This window comes from Oryctolagus cuniculus, chromosome 3 (genome assembly GCF_964237555.1).
Source record: "Oryctolagus cuniculus chromosome 3, mOryCun1.1, whole genome shotgun sequence".
NCBI classification, from domain to species: Eukaryota; Metazoa; Chordata; class Mammalia; order Lagomorpha; family Leporidae; genus Oryctolagus; species Oryctolagus cuniculus.
Window position 1 is genome coordinate 163,833,695 of NC_091434.1, and position 17,194 is coordinate 163,850,888.

The 17,194-nt window shown below is 44.4% G+C and overlaps 1 protein-coding gene across 6 annotated transcripts in view; it reads right to left on the bottom strand.

The window, feature by feature from the left end:
- ZNF800 (zinc finger protein 800) overlaps positions 1-14,997 on the bottom strand; it is a 69,229-nt gene extending 54,232 nt beyond the window's left edge. For 2 of the 6 annotated variants that reach the window (XM_051848017.2, XM_051848021.2), the window contains exons 1-3: positions 14,362-14,997; positions 13,751-13,869; positions 6,646-6,741 (exon numbers count right to left, since the gene is read on the bottom strand). In XM_051848017.2, the coding sequence (XP_051703977.1) occupies positions 6,646-6,741; positions 13,751-13,811 (157 nt within the window). In that variant the 5' untranslated portion in view covers positions 13,812-13,869; positions 14,362-14,997. 6 annotated transcript variants of the gene reach the window in all.
- Positions 14,998-17,194: the final 2,197 nt, after the last annotated feature.

Sequence of the window (17,194 nt, forward strand, 5' to 3'; positions counted from 1 at the left end):
GCTGCGTTGATCTGAAGCCATGAGTCAGGAGCTTCTTCCCACACTGGTGCAGGGGCCCAAGCACTTGGGCCATCTTCTACTGCTTTCCCAGGCCATAGCAGAGAGCTGGATCAGAAGTAGAACAGCTGGGGGCCGGCTGTGGCTCACTAGGCTAATCCTCCGCCTTGCGGCGCCGGCACACCGGGTTCTAGTCCCAGTCGGGGCGCCGGATTCTGTCCCAGTTGCCCCTCTTCCAGTCCAGCTCTCTGCTATGGCCCGGGAGTGCAGTGGAGGATGGCCCAAGTCCTTGGGCCCTGCACCCCATGGCAGACCAGGAGAAGCACCTGGCTCTTGGCTTCGGATCAGCGCAATGCGCCGGCTACAGCACGCCGGCCGCGGCGGCCACTGGAGGGTAAACCAACGGCAAAAGGAAGACCTTTCTCTCTGTCTCTCTCACTGTCCACTCTGCCTGTCAAAAAAAAAAAAAAAAAAAAAAAAACAGCTGGGATTAGAACTGGCGCCCATATGGGATGCTGGCGCTGCAGGAGGCAGTTTTACCCAATATGCCACAGCACCAGCCCCCTCGGCTACCCCCCTTCTCTCTCTGCCTCCACCTCTGCACTCTGTAACTCTGCCTTTCAAATAAATAAATTTTTAAAAAAAGGAAGAAAAATTGAAGAAAATGTATCACAGACATGTTCCTTAAAGGACTAATATAGTCAAGGCATGATTCCCCAAAGGGTAGGGCACAGTCAACCTAGCACCAGAAGCCATTCTCACATCAGGGATTTCAAGAATGGAAAATCTATAGCTGCAAAACAAGCAGATTTCTTTTTTTTTTTTTTTCCGGGTGCACCTGAGCACAAGTTTCTTTCTTTTTTTTTTATTTAGTAAATATAAATTTCCAAAGTACAGTTGATGGATTACAATGGCTTCCCCCCCATAATTTCCCTCCCACTCGCACCCCTCCCATCTCCTGCTCCCTCTCCCATCCCATTCACATCAAGATTCATTTTCAATTATCTTTATATACAGAAGATCGATTTAGTATATATTAAGTAAAGATTTCATCAGTTTGCACCCACACAGAAACACAAAGTGTAACATACTATTTCAGTACTAGTTATAGCATTACTTCACATTGGACAACACATTAAGGACAGATCCCACATGAGACGTTAGTACACAGTGACTCCTGTTGTTGACTTCACAATTTGACACTCTTGTTTATGGCATCAGTAATCTCCCTAGGCTCTAGTCAGGAGTTGCCAAGGTTATGGAAGCCTTTTGGGTTCGCCAACTTCGATCTTATTCCGACAGGGTCATAGTCAAAGTGGAAGTTCTCTCCTCCCTTCAGAGAAAGGTACTTCCTTCTTTGATGGCCCCGTTCTTTCCACTGGGATCTCACTCGCAGAGATCTTTCATTTAGGTCTTCTTTTTTTTTTTTTCCCAGAGCATCTTGGCTTTCCATGCCTAAAATACTCTCATGGGCTCTTCAGCCAGATCCGAATGCCTTAAGGGCTGATTCTGAGGCCAGAGTGCTGTTTAGGACATCTGCCATTCTATGAGTCTGCTGTGTATCCCGCTTCCCACGTTGGATCGTTCTCTCCCTTTTTGATTCTATCAGTTAGTATTAGCAGACACTAGTCTTGTTTGTGTGATCCCTTTGACTCTTAGATCTATCAGTGTGATCAACTGTGAACTGAAGTTGATCACTAGGACTAGTGAGATGGCATTGGTACATGCCACCTTGATGGGATTGTATTGGAATCCCCTGGCACGTTTCTAACTCCACCATTTGGGGCAAGTCCGATTGAGCATGTCCCAAATTGTACATCTAACAAGCAGCTTTCTAAAAAGTGAGGGCTCCAACTATGGACTAATTGCAACAATAGTCCAATTTACTGTTAATACAGAAGTACACAAGAGCATACCATGTCCGCTACCACTTATACTGGGAAGAAAAAGGTATCTTCCAAAACTTCATGGAAAATGTATGTTATGGAAAGACAATCCATAGATTTCAAACATTTTTACAACACAATAAACTTATATTTTAATTCTGTTTTCCACAAGCTTTTTGAAGTATTCTTGTATATTTGTGTATGCATAGAGGGTCTTTGGAAGAAAACATATAAACCATTCAGCATGGCTGCCTGAACAAAGCAGAACTGAGTGAGAGAACTCTAAAAGATTTCTTTTTTTGATCTACACCATTCTGTACTTCATTATCTTGTTGAAGCCACAGGCATATAATACTTACTCCAAAAAGAAAAATCTATTTACATTAATTTACTAGTCAAGCAGGCAGAAACAAATGCCAAAAGTATCTCTTAATTTGTAACTTAAAGCCAAAAAAAAAAAAAGTACAAAGCAAAAAGCTGAAGTATAAAGCAAAGAGAATGGGTTGGAACTGGTCACCATCACACACAGCATTCATGGGGTTGCTGGACTTTAAAAATGAGTCAACTCCTTCCTCAGAAGCCACTTATGAACTTATAGCTTGGACAGGATATAATTTCAGGACACACACTCCCAGAGTAGGCAGAAGACAGTGAGACACTTAACTAGAGATGATACAATATACGAAGACAACTATCTTAATAAAGCCAAATACCCTAATTTATCATTGTCCAAACCGACTTAGCCTCTCAGGGTAATCAGAGAAAAAGCACAGACTTCAGAGGTCTATCACCCAGTATGTGGCAAAGATAAAGCACCACCAGGATAGTTCTCTAACCACGTGTGACCTAGCTGAAATGGGAAGAGGCTGGAAAGAGATGAGGCATTGAGGGTGTGGTTGGGAGATTAAGTGGGACAGGGAGGAACCCAGTGTCTCTGGGTTAGAAGGATGCTCAGTTCCTAAGTCATGTAGTACAAACTTCTATCACATCCTTTCAAGATGTTAGGCAACCTTAATTTCAATACCTAAGTATTAAAGAAAAGCTACCTGAGACTTTAGATCAGTGGTGGGGAATGTCAGGTCCCCGGGCCATACGAAGCATGTGAAATTGTTTGGTCTGGCCCTGCCAAGGAAAGGTAGGTAGGATTTGAAATTCAATAAATCTATAGCAGGCTAATTTAAGCTGATAATTGTATATGGCCCACACATGATGCTATAAATATCCAAATGGATCCCCTGCAGGATCCAGATATATCTTGAAGAAATTAAAATTAATTTTAGTTATTGGACACAATAAAGAAGTAAAAGGATTCTTTTGTAACCCAAAAGTATTTTCTCTGTACATCTCCTCATATTTCTAAGTTACCCATAATTTAAACTGCTGGGTACTTAGAGAATTAAAATTATAGTATTTTCAGAATTTGTTTATACAAAAAAAAGTACTTGAAAGGCAAACATGGTGGGATTATTTTGAAAAGAAAACATTTCCGAAGATAAACATATGGGGCAGGCATTTGGCCTAGCAGTTAAGACGCTGATTAAGATGCCCATGTCCCATATCAGAGTGCGTGGGTTCTGTGCCTATCTCTCCTGCTCAGGACTCCAGCTTCCTGCTAATACAGACCAAAGAAGCAGAGATGATGGTTCAAGTGTTTGGGTTCCTGACACCTATATGGGAGACCTGACTGAGTCTTGGCTCCTGGCTTTGGATTTAGCTATTGTGGGTATCTGGGGGGTAAACCAACAGATGGGAATTATGTTTATCTATCTCTGTCTCTATGTCTCTCAAATAAACAAACTTAAAAAAAAAAAAAAAAAGATATGGGTCAGTGTCGCTCCCCCTCTTCGTGGAGGAACGACACAGGACCCTGCGCTGCTCTTTTGTCTGCTTGGCCCTCCCCGGGTTTGCTGCTGGTTCTTCCCGGGTTGGCTACCGTCCCTTCCACCTCCGTGGAAGGGCGGTTCCCCCTAGCCACTTTCCCCACTTCCGCGGGGGAGCGGCACACCGCCGGCCGGCTCTCTTGGGGGCTGCACAGGTGTTCCTTCAGATAGATGTTCCTGGTGCATGTTGTCTCTCTCCTCCTTTATAGTCCTCTTCCGCCAATCCCAACTCTGCTACCCACACGCCGAGTAACGCTGCTCTCCTCCAATCAGGAGCAGGTCCTGCTGTTTATTGGTTGAACTGGAGGCAGCTGTGTAGAAGCTGTTTCCTCCTCTCCCAGCACCATATTGTGGGAGAGCAGATGCACAGAATAAGTCTTAATTCCAGTAACTTAGTCTAGTCCGAGTTGCTCCCCACAGGTCAGCATTGTGGTAAAGCAGGTAAAGCTGCTGCCTACTCTGCCCAGCATCCCATATGGGTGTTGGCTCCTGTCTCAGCTGCTCAACTTTCTGATCCAGTTCCCTGCTAATGGCCTGGGAATAGTAGTGAAAGATGGTCCAAGTGTTTGGGTCCCTGCCACCCAGGTGGGACATTTGGATGAAGCCCCTGGATCCTGGCTTTGGCCTGGCCCATCGCTGGCCACTGTGGCCATTTGGTGAGTCAACCAGCAGATGGAAGATCTTTCTGTCTCTCCCCCTCTCTAACTCTTTCAAAATAAATGTCTTAGAAAAATATACACATAAACAATTCTGAAATTGTATCATTTCAGATTACCCATTTCACAGTATCTCTTCTTCAGCTAAGACAGTAAAGAAATGGCAAGCAAAGAAAACAGATCATAATCACAGTAGCACTAAGAAAATAATGGTGTCTTTAAATATTTACCTTCCAAAATTAAAACACATGCATTGTGGGGGACAGGATCCTGTGGAAGAAGTTTTATCACCAGTTCAAGTATTCATCACTTAACCAATTCTAATTCCTTAATCAAATAACATTAGAATGAACTGAAGCAGTATGAAATAATCTTAATTTCATATTCTGAATTTTAGGAAAAAATCCTAGAGCTAGCAATATTAGTAAATGTGAAAAACTGTTACCCTCCTATCCATGGTATAACAAATAAATAGAATGTTTGTCTCCATAATAAAAGTAGCAACAAAAATTAATCATTCTTCTGTTTTGCCAGAAATATACTGTTCCTAATAAGTGAAATTTTAACTATTTATAACAGGAGAATTTAACCTACAAACTTCTGTTAACCAAGAGCAATCATCAAAAGCAAAAAGAAATAAGCCACAATACTCTAAAACAGTTTATATACCATAATCCAACATAAGGATAAGTACACTGTATACACTGAATATCTATTGAATTAAATATACATGAAAGTAATACCATGAGTGCTGTAAATGAAAAGTCTAAAAAATGGATCTTGAGGGGCCAGCACTGTGCTGTAGTGAGTAAGGCTACTGCCTGCAGTGCTGGCATCCCACATAGGTGCCGATTCGAGTCCCAGCTCCTCCACTTCCGATCCAGCTCTCTGCTAGGAGCTGGGAAAGCAGTGGAAGATGGCCCAAGTCCCTGGGCCCCTGCACCGCATGGGAGACCCAGAGGAAGCTCCTGGCTCCTGGCTTTGGATCAGCACAGCTCTGGCCATTGCGGCCATCTGGGGAGTGAACCAGTGGATGGAAGGAAGACCTCTTTCTCTCTCTCTCTCACTCTCTCTCTCTCTCTTTCTGCCTCAGCCTCTCTGTAACTCTGTCTTTCAAATAAAATAAATGAATCTGTAAAAAAGAAAAAAAAAAGAAAGAAAGAAATGGATATTGAAGAGTAAGAGGAAAAAAATTTTATTTTCTTATTTTCTATTAAGGGAAAGCCTATTTTTTAGAATCCTAAAGTTTGACAAATACATGCATTTCCGTTTTACGACTTAAAAATAGGCTTTGTTTAAAAGTGTCTTCCATACTAAACTAACGCTAAACATGTAAGTCATCTCTTATTTTGAAACTTAGAAATTTTTCAGTAAAATAAGTTCTAAATAATAAGATATTCTAATCCCTTAAGTGTCCATGAGTTAGCTGTTCGTCAGTTGTATTTATTTACTTGCTTGTAGCTGACTGAAGAGTCTATGGCATCAGAGAAGCCAAATCTATAAGAGGTGGACAGGTAGATCACGATCACGACAGGTAGGATCGGAAGAAGCCCAGCAACCTAAAACCCCACTGGTAACACAGGAGTTCTAACAGCTCTCAATCATTTGTACACAGTAACACCTATTCTAAAGCACCAGACTGCAACTTCACAAGTGTATTTATTATAAAACCAATTCTTACAACAATCTAATAGAAAAAGCTGAACAAATATATCTAAAGATATGAGGACTAGAATGTTTTTTTCTAAGTTGTGTTCTATTAAAGATACTGACATTTCAGAAACTCCAGAGAAGTTTCTAGTAGGAAAAGCTAAGTCACCCCAACAGAGATGATGATGTTGTAGAACAAGTGACATCTCACCATCCTGATGACTAGTCTACTGTGCCAAAGCTTAGAGAGACCCAGAATAATTTACTGCCTTTCAAAGTTTAGAAAGAACATTCCAAGATAGGACGAGCTTTACTAGCAAATATACCATACAACATATTTCCATCCCGTTAAACTAATTTTAAAATCAATATATAATGTATAGTACTAAAAACTAATTTTTAGACCAACTCAATGTTTATTCACCCACTTTGTAAAAATATGACAATTAAAAATATTCTATAAAGAAAATCAAAATATATATCTTAGTATCTTTTAAAAATTATTTCTAAAGACTTCTAGGTAGTTTCTAACTGCTATTTGAAGATTGAAAAAATACAATCCTAAAACATTCATACCTGATCGAAAGCATTCAATTATTTGTTGAATACCAGATTTGGATGTCTGTAGTGGTTGCTGTAACAAAGGAGGATCTCCAGGTTCCAGGATATAAACTACATGGAAGACAAACACCCACCCCAATCCCACAAAAAAAGGGTTATTTAAATCATTTACTGTAAAGTACAACAATGGTTTACTACAATTATGTTAATGATTACCACAATTGAGTATACATACATACATACATATATATAAAAACGCACCATCTTCTTTGTAAGGCACTAATGGAACATGGAAGAAATTAAAATATTTTTCAAGTAAATGCTAAATTAAGGCTACTTAAGGCCAGATACTAAGGTCAAACAAATGTTTTTCCTGCTTTTTAATTTCCTTTGAAGAGGGACCCCTATATTTAGCCAAAATTTGAAGGCAATCATGGCCTAGCCATACCTCACAAACATCCCAAAATCCTTTGGATAATATGATACATCTCTCTGGCAATTATGAGAGTAAAACCCAAAACCATTGCCTAAGAAAGTAATTAGATAGGCACGTGATGGACAAGAAGATGCACTGCAGCACTCTGTAGCACTGAATATATTTGAGAGGAATTTCAAACAGCCTGAAAGTCTCTCAACAGGGACTAGACCAGGGATAGGAAATATCCAGCCCGCAGGCTATACAAGACCTGCAAAACCATTTGGTCAAACCCTGCCAAGTCACCTAACTGCAGGCAGAATTTGAAACTCAGTGACTCCACAAAGTTAAGTTTATAATTTTATATAGCTCACTAACAATGTTATAAATATCCAAATGAGAGCTGATGCTGTGGTGTGGCGGGTAAAAAGATGCCACCTGCAATGCCGGCATCCCATAAGGGCACTGGTTCGAGTCCTGGCTGCTCCACTTCCGATCCAGCTCTCTACTATGGCCTGGGAAAGCAGTGGAAGATGGCCTAAGTCCTTGGGGCCCTGCACCTGCGTGAGAGACCCAGAGGAAGCTCCAGGCTCCTGGCTTTGGATAGGCACAATTCCAGCCATTGCAGCCAATTGGGGAGTGAACCCGCAGGTGGAAGACCTCTCTCTCTGCCTTTCCTTCTCTAACTCTTTCAAATAAATAAATAAATTTTTAAAACAAACAAATAATAAATAAATATCTAAATGGTCCCTGGCAGAAAAAAAGGTTCCCTATCCCTGGGCTAGACTAAACTATGAAATATCCATTCAACAGAGTATCTCACAGTTGTTAGAAAGCATAAGGTGTAGCATACCAGGTTAAACTACCTGCAATGCCAGCATCCCATGCGGGCGCCAGTTTGAGTCCCGGCTCCTCCACTTCAGATCAAGCTCCCTGCTAATGTACCTGGGAAAGCCGCGGAAGATGGCCTAAGTGCTTGGGACTCTGCTACCTATGTGGGAGACCTGGAAGAAGCTCCTGGCTTCAGCCTGGCCCAGCCCTAGCCATTGTGGCCATTTGGGGAGTGAACCAGTGGATGGAAGACCTCTCTCTCTCTTTCCACCTCTCTTCTTTGAAATAAATAAAATAAATCTTTAAAAACAAAAGAAACAAACAACAAAGCAAGCATAAGGTAGAGCTACATGTACAGTCAATAAAAGATGTCAAAAACTTAAGCAACAAAAGCATGTTACAGAATATGACCTCCATTACATTAATATGCACTTGGATAGATTTAAAAATACATAAATTTAAGGCATGCTTATCTGTATATACAGATGCTAATAATATAAACAAAAAAGTCTTGACAGGATACCAACAAAATTTCATGAAAAGCCTGTCAGGGAAGGTTTACAGGGGGTAATATTCACTTTCTGTTTCACACATCACTAGCTACTTCAGAGCCTAGGCTTTCAGAACTGTGCACTTTAGAAATATATTTGATAGTAGAAACAATTTTTCCATTTTGAAAATAAAAATTTTCACTTTCGTATCCTGGGATTGAATTAGCCCTACCTTGCAAAACTAAGAGCATAAATATGTAGTGCTAGATCAAAGTAATATGAAACAAGGTAGCTGAAAAGGAAAACTGACTTTTTCTATCAGTTATCAAATACAGAAGGTTGTGAGAAAAACTGGCACTTTTATTTACCTGTCTTTCACATGCTGTAACGTTCTACAAGTATCAGCATCATAACCCGGGACCACCCACTCAGCGTGGGGAGATAAGGAGGGTTACAACCCAGTGTGTGCTTCCACTGCTTCAGGGCTTAGGTGTGGACAGCAGTTTTCTAATAAAGCTCTAAAGCCTGCTGCACAGCGTATACAGATTCAGTCTTATATTCTCCTTTATGCTGCAAGCCCAGTGCTCAGTGTACACAAAAAGAGGACTATGTCTCTGGACCACATCATTTCATTACACACAGTATTCCATTTTAAGTGACATGATAGGGTTGTTTTAAATGAATCAAGAACATACGTAACTCATTTTAGGAACAACTGACATTTTGTAGTAACTGCAGTGATTAAAAATAAGAATCTGGGGCTGGCACTGTGGCACAGCTGGTTAAAGCCCTGACCTGCAGCCAGTATCCCATATGAGCACTGGCATCCCATATGAGTCACAGCTGCTCCACTTCTGATCCAGCTGCCTGCTGGTGCACCTGGGAAAGCAGCAGAAGATGGCCCAAGTACTTGGACCCCTGCACCCACGTGGGAGAGACCCAGAAGAAGTTCCTTCAGATCAGCTCAGCTCTGGCCATGCAGCCATTTAGGGAGCGGACTAGTAGATGAAGACTCTCTTTGTAACTCTGTCTTTCAAATAAATCCTTAAAAAACCAAAACCAACACAAAAATAAGACTCCATACTGCCTACACTTAAATTTTTTTTCTCACCACTCACTAGATATAAGCAGGACAAATTAAACTCTTCCTCTCTCCCCTCATCTCTAAAATAGGGTTTAACCTAAATCATAGGGTTGTGTCAGGACTAACTGAGCTAATGCAGGTAACCTGCTTAATACAGAGCCTGGGATATAATAAATACTCTATAAAAAAAACTATCATCATCATCGTCATGTACAAATCAACTGCATCCCTGATAGCAAAAACTGGAAAATTTGATTTTAGAAGTCTCAAGTAGATTTCAACCTATTAAGGAAAAAGCAGGAGTCTGTAAACACATTAAAAATAACTATTTTCGGGCCGGCGCCACGGCTCATTTGGCTAATCCTCCATCTGCGGCACCGGCACCCCAGGTTCTAGTCCCTGTTGGGGTGCTGGATTCTGTCCCAGTTGGCTCCTCTTCCAGTCCAGCTCTCTGCTGTGGCCCGGGAAGGCAGTGGAGGATGGCCCAAGTGCTTGGGCCCTGCACCCGCATGGGAGACCAGGAGGAAGCACCTGGCTCCTGACTTTGGATCAGTGCAGTGCGCTGGCTATAGCAGCCATTTGGGGGGTGAACCAAGGGAAAAGAAAGATCTTTCTCTCTGTCTGTCTCTCTCTCTGTCACTGTCTAACTCTGCCTGTCAAACTAATAATAATAATAACAACAGCTATTTTCAGTATTTATACATTATAGTAACCAATAACTTTTCATTACAAAATGATGACAGGGTGAGGATGAGGGTTGGTGTCATACAACAGTGGGTTAAGTCGCTACTGGTGATGCCCAGAAGCCATATCAGGGTGCCTGGTTGGAGTCTCAGCTACTCCGTTTCCAGCTAACACACCTGGAAGAGCAGCTGTTGACGGCTCAAATACTTGGGTTCCTGGCCCCCACAAGGGAAACCTGGATGGAGTTCTGGGCTCCTGACTACAGCCTGGCGGAGACCTAGCTGTTGCAGGTATCTCAGGAGTGAACCAGCATATGGGAAATCAATCTCAGTTTCTCTTTCTCTCTCTCTCTCTCTCTCTTCCTTCTTCCCTCCCTATCCCTCTCCCTCCCCCTCTCCCTTTCCTTCTCCCTCTCCTTTTCCTTCATTACTCTCTACCTTTCAAATAAATAAATAAAACTTTAAAAATAGAGGTGAAAACGCACACAATTGTAAAGAATGAAATGCTTCAAGATCTGGCTCCATAACTGGCATGAATTCTAATCAGAGGATGAAAAACCAGAAATGATAAGGGAGGGATTAATGGGGAGAAACAGCGACTTCTCCTTAGAGCTGTTCCCTCGGTCAGGTATATGCTCCAGAAAACTTCTGCCACGCACCAACTTTCACTTCCACAGGACAACAACTGATTTTAAAGGGAGAGCAAACTTTTCTTACCCATCACATTCAGAACACTGCTACCTCCAGAACACATACACAATCTGAAAGAACATTCTTAGAGAGTACAGGGTTAGCTTATCTTACACATCCAGTTGGTATGCTTTATCTGTGAAGCTCCCATCATAAGAAACAATTCTTTCTTCATTGGAAAGCTTACTCCTAACTTTAGAAACCTTTATACATTAACATATTCTACAAAATTTCCTCTTAAATTTCCTATCATCACTCCCAAGATCAAGCCTACTCAAGTTACATGACCAACTAGAAAAAAGATCACCTCCTTCCAACCAAAAACCCAAGGCTTCAGAACATCCTTCCTTACATCCTTTCAACAGTTCACTTTCCAGAAAACAACATCCACCTTTGTGAGAGCTGCGCTTACCTGGAAATGAGACCCTGAGAAGATCTACTTGCTATAGTAGAGAAGGGAATTGTGGAGGTAAGGGAGAATGTAAATGAAGACACTGCCCTTGTATTGGTTTCTGATAGTTATGTGATGGTTATATCAGGTTCCTTATATCATTCTATTTTTGAAGCTTTGAAAAATCTCTATTGAAATGTTTAAAACATAACAAAGAAAATACTCCATCTGGATCTTCCATATGGGTAGCAGGAGCCTAAGCACTTGGATCATCTTCCACTGCTTTCCCAGGCACATCAGCAGGGAGCTGGATAGGAAGAGGAGCAGCTGGGACTTGAAATGGTGCTCTTATAGGATGCCAGCATTACAGTTGGCAACAAACACACTGTACCATAATGCTTGCCACCAAAGAAAACCCATTATACAAACCACCACGCTTATACCACCATCCTTCACTCCAAACTGACCCATCCCATCAAGGCACACCAGCATCCTCAGGAATGCTCCACTGTCATCTAGGGACTCACCCACTGTCCATCATTCAACTGAAGACAGATCTCTCAGGACAACTCATTGAAGAATTTCTCAAACACCACCTCACACTCCAAAGATGTCCCCTTAAAAACCACCACACTGTATCTCTTTCAGTCCTGGAAACACCCAGGACTCTCAGCATACACCCTTCCCTGAAATAGTGACAATAAACTACCCTATCAGTTCACCAGCTCCTAGCTTTCCACCGAGCTGAATCTTCACAAAATGTTTAATTGGAACCAAGAAAACAAAGACATAAGTTCTCCTTTGGATCTGGTGAATCTGAAAATTAACCCGCACTAGAAAAACTTTCTGGAAAAAGAAAAATGGTAACTTTACATTAAAGGAATTTATCTGGTATCCTTTTAATGGGGGAGAAAAAAAAAGAAAAAAGTAAGATCCAATACACATGAAAAAGTTCAGCTCCAGAAAACACCTTTTTTTAAAAAGAGGTTGAAGTCTAGAAAACTTTTATTATTATTAGAATACACTAAATAAAACATGGCCACAAACTATCTTTGCAGCTTTGTCTTCCTACTCAAGTTTTATGAGGAAAGAACCTTATCTGTCTTACTGGCCTCTTATATTCCATTGCTTTAGACAACGGCTGGCACCCAATATGTATTCAATAGTAGGGCACCCAATATGTATTCAATAGTAATCTGTTTAAGAAATGAAAACACAAATAAACTTCTTCCTAAATAAGACTATTTTCTAATCAATTCAACCTCAGTGACTTCAAAGTGTTTTTAAGGAAAAAAAATGGAATAACAGCGGAACGTAAAATATAAAAGGGCATCCATCCACAACTTCATACTTCAAAACTAGCAAGCCTCATTCAACATTCAGTGAAACTAAGTGATCTATCTTCACTTCAAATATACAAAATACGCAATGTAAACAGCTACTGAAAGTTAGGTCAAGGGCAGATGAATGCAAATTGGATCACATCCTAGGACTGCCTGTTTTATTAGTGCAGGTGAGTTGCTACTAATCTCAGCAAAGCATAATAGAGATAGACTGAGGTATAAATTTTACTCACACATGTACCCAAGTTTTCTGAAAAGGTAAATTCCTCCCTTTCTCTGATACTATTTTCCCATTAATCATAATTCCCATTAAAAGGAACCCTACTGGGATAAAATCCAAGTACATAAGTGTAATGAGAAAACAAAAAATAAGCAAAAACATTAAAAAAAAACAGAGAAAATATTTAGGTGCAAAATAGTGATATGCACCTACTTTTAAAGTAGACTGAGATGGCCTGTGTTTGATTTAGTGACTGCATGTATATAACGAACCCTTTTAAAGTTGTACCTCTGGATGTGTGTCACAAAACACATCAACATTCTAAGTAGAAAAACTGTCAAGAGTCTATCACTAATCAAATTAGAGTCTGCTCATACTTTTCCCTTCCATAAACTCAACTGGGGAAGGAAAAAAAAAAGTGCCATTGAATAAAGACCTTTAAAATGCTTCTGTACTCAATCTAAATAGTGAGGAGTTTTTCCCATTATTTTGCAATACAGTATGTTCTGTCCAGGAATTTGTATTTTTAAAGGTTGCACTTAGCAAAACCTGAGGCCCCGGAAGAGTTCCACGAACGTGTTCACCCAAAAGTCCTGTTTAGACTTTCAGCATCAGAACCTCTCACTTCAGCTGCAAGGGAACAATTTTCACCAAGACGAACGCTGGCGTCCCACTACCAAAGCCTGCCCTCCTCTTGGGTTTTAAATATTCACGGGGCGCAGGAGTATACTGCAGGCCTGAGCGGCTGATCTCGTGGAAATGATTGGGGGTGACACTTGCAGGAGTTCCTTTAAGGGATCAGGCAGGGGAGATCTCGTCCGTACAAGCTTTTAGCTTCATCACTGGTTTTACGCTGGGGAAAATTACAGCCTGCCCTGCTTCAGGAGCGATTCTTGGGCAGGAGGAAAAGGAAACCCTAAGGTGAAAAGGAGAAGGCAGAGCGGCTGCGACCGAGAGCGAGGAGGGGCATACCTGGTTCACAGCATCCGTGGTGATGGTGGTCAGTCTGACAGTATTTGTCCCTTAAAGGCATTTTCAGTGGGTGCGACCTACTTTCCTTTCACTGGGAGAAGCTCTTCATCGCGCCTTGCCTGCGGAAAGCAGCACAAACTCGTCACGCACCCTGAACTTCCCAGGGGGGCTCCGGCTGCACTTCCCACACGCGGTCCCCCAGCACCCGCCTCCCCTTCGCCTTCAGCGTCGCGCGCGTTCCTCCCGAAACGAAAGCAGCAGGGCGCACGATCCCTTCCTCCAGCCCCCGACTCCTCGCACAGGTTCCTCGCCCTACCCGGAAACGCAGCCGCGGGCGCGCAGCGCAGCGCACGGCCAAGGCCTGGCCGGCGGGCGCGGGCGGCGGCGGCGGCGGCGGCGGCCTCGCCGTCCCGGGCGGGCCGGCGCGCGGCGAGGGGCCCTCGGGGCGCGGCGGGCACGGCCGGGCTGCGGGGCTCCGGGCCGGCCAGGGCTCCGCTCCCGCGCGCGGCCGGCCCCCCGGCCGGCCCACCCCGCGTCCTCCCGCCACGCACGTGCGTTGGGGTCTCCTCGGCGGGACCCCGGTCCCCAAAGCCCAAGTGCGCCCAACTTACTTAACTCCTAGGGCGGGCCGGCGGAAGGCAGGCGGGCAGGCCGGACGGCCACCGGGACAGCCTGGCGCGGGAGGCGGCCGCTGGCCCCACCTGGCGCAGCCCCCCTCGGACCGCGCGAAGGGAAGCGGGGTTCGGGCCGACGCGCTCCCAAAGAGTCCCCGCCGGCGCTGAGGCGGAAGCGCCGCAGCTCACCAGCGGCGGCGGCGGCGGCGGCTCACGGCGTCCCTCCGCGCTGTGGGGCGGCCGGGCGGGCGGCGCGCGGGCGCGGGCAGTTGACAGGAGGAACCGCCTGGCAGCCGCAGCGGCGGCCGCCGAAGGAGCCGGAGCCGGAGCGGGCGGGACCCGAGGCGCCCCTCGCCGGGGCAACGGCTGCCGCCGCCGCAGCCCGGCTCCTCCCAGCGCCGCTCCACCTGCAACGGTCCCTCAGGCTTTTGGAGAGGGCGGAGAAGAACGGGGGTCTCCCCCCACCGTGGGCTTTTTGGTAGTAGTTGTTGTTTCAGGAAACTTTTATTAAGTCGGTCTCTCTCTCTCTCTCTCTCTCGTCTCCCCCTCCCCGGAGAGCCTGAGCTGCCGCCGCGGAGCGGGTAGGAAGGGGGAAGCAGAGACTGTACGGCAGCGACAGGGAGCGACTGACTGACCCCGGACGGAGATGGGGCGAGGGCAGGAAGTGACAAGCTCGGCAGTGGGTGGGGGGAGTGTGGCCGGCGCGCCCGGGAGCGCCGCGCGCATGCGCCCGGCCGGGCAGGGGAGGGCGCCGGCCGCTCGGCCGCCCGCGCTCCCGCCCGCCTGCGCGCCCGCCGGCCGGCCGACGCGGACGGTGGCTGTCGCCGCTCGGCCCGGGGTGGAAGTGCGCGGCGGAGACCCGTTAGGAGAAGAGGTCGGGCAGCCGCGGGACGGGAGGCGTGAGTAAGCGGCGATCCGGCAAAAAAAAAAAAAAGGCCTGTGGAAGTGGCAAAGTTGAACTTTTTTTTTTTTTTCTCTTCCCCCCCCTGGCCGACGCGTTTCGAAGTTTGCCTTCCGGAAGTTACGGGGTTCTTTTTTCTCAGGCCCCTGTCCCGGGAGGGAAAGGAAAAACAGCGATGTTGGGGAGCAGGCGGGTGTGTGGCCAGTGGCTCGCAGCCGCGCTTTGAGCCTGGGAGCGCCGTGGGGGTCACGTGGGCCGGGCGCGCTTTCCCTCCGGTCCGGCGTCCGCGTCGTGCGTGGAAAATCCCCACGCGTGGCAGTCGCAGCCAGGTGTGCGCCCCCGGGGGCGGCCGCATCAAGCTAGTGGGTGTAGAACTGCGCGCGGGCCCGGAGAGTGTGAAAGGGAAAAAGCCGCACTGCTCGTGTCCACCGGCCGCCTGCGCTGGAGATCCACCTGTTGGCCCTGTGTGTGTGGCAAGAGAAAGTGCCTGAAACCCCATTTTCAAAATGCGGAGGAAAGTGTGTAAGTTAATTTGTCTTTGACCGTTTGCGCACCAGCAGCAGCTTGATTTTGGGCAGAGGCAGCAAAGGGACTGAACGATGATCGATCGACACACACGGATCGACGAGCCAGTCACATAAGTGTTGCATACGGGCATTATCCCTCCATATAAAGCCAGGCTATGAATCAGTGTAAGAATAAATTGTGATACTTTTGTATGGTGGTGGTAAGCAACCAATAAAAATTACATTTGTGTCATATTTACTTGTTTGGAATGTACTTAAACAAAAATGATTTTTGGGGGGAAATGTGACACCTTAGCAATGGGCTCTAATGTTGGAATTAGGATTTTTGCTTTTTGCATTTTAAAAATTTTATAAATTAAGCATATAAAGCTTTAATAAGTTTTTAAAGTCAAGATGACTACAATGTAAAAAAGAATAATAAAGCCAAAAAGTAAGATATTAAGTGAAATAAACATTGTGAATGGGGGCAGCATTGGTGATGTGGGCATCCATATGGGTGCTGGTTTGAGTGCTGGCTGCTCCACTTCTGATCCAGTTCCCTGCTAATGGCCTGGGAAAGCAGTGGAAGATGGCTCAAGTGCTGGGGCCCCCGCTATCCACATGGGAGAGCCAGGAAGAAGCTCCTGGCTTCAGCCTGGCCCAGCCCTGGCCATTGTGACCATTCTGGGGAGTGAAACAGCAGATGGAAGATCAGTGTCACTCTTTCAAATAAATATTTTTTAAAAATTCATGAATGCTATTCCAAAAATGCAGTGAAGAAGGACTGGAAGGAAAAGTAAAGATATCAACAATGGAGATTGATAAAGTAGATCTTTTCCTGCTTCTGTATGAAAGTATATTTATTGCATATTTGGAATACCCAAATCCAAATTTCCATAAAACTGAAAAGGCTTTGCTTCAGATATGAGAGTTGCTAACCAAATGTGAGTAAAAAAATTTTAAGTGTTTTATGAGTAAATGCAGTGCTATTTATACCCAGGTCAAAGTGGTCATTACTAAAGGGTCCTCAGAATTGCTTGCCAACAGTGTTAGACAGTCTTATAAAATTAGAGACAAGATGGAAATATCTGTGTAGGTGAAGCAAGTATTAAACACTAAATCATAGAATTTTAAAGATAGATATAAACCATGGAAGTTATCTAATAAACCTAATTTTATAGATAGGAAAACTAGAGAGATTAATGTGCCACAGGTCAATCAGCAATAAAACTGGGTACAGGACCTAGATTACTCCCTACAATAGCAATAGCTGATATATATATTGTATGAGTAATATGTTTTAAGCTCAAGTATTAACTCATTTAATCTTATCACCAACCCAGTGAAGTTTTGCTACCCTTCTGTTCTACAGGTAGAGAAACTGAGACAAAGTGGATAAATTGGATAGATAAGTTATTGGCTG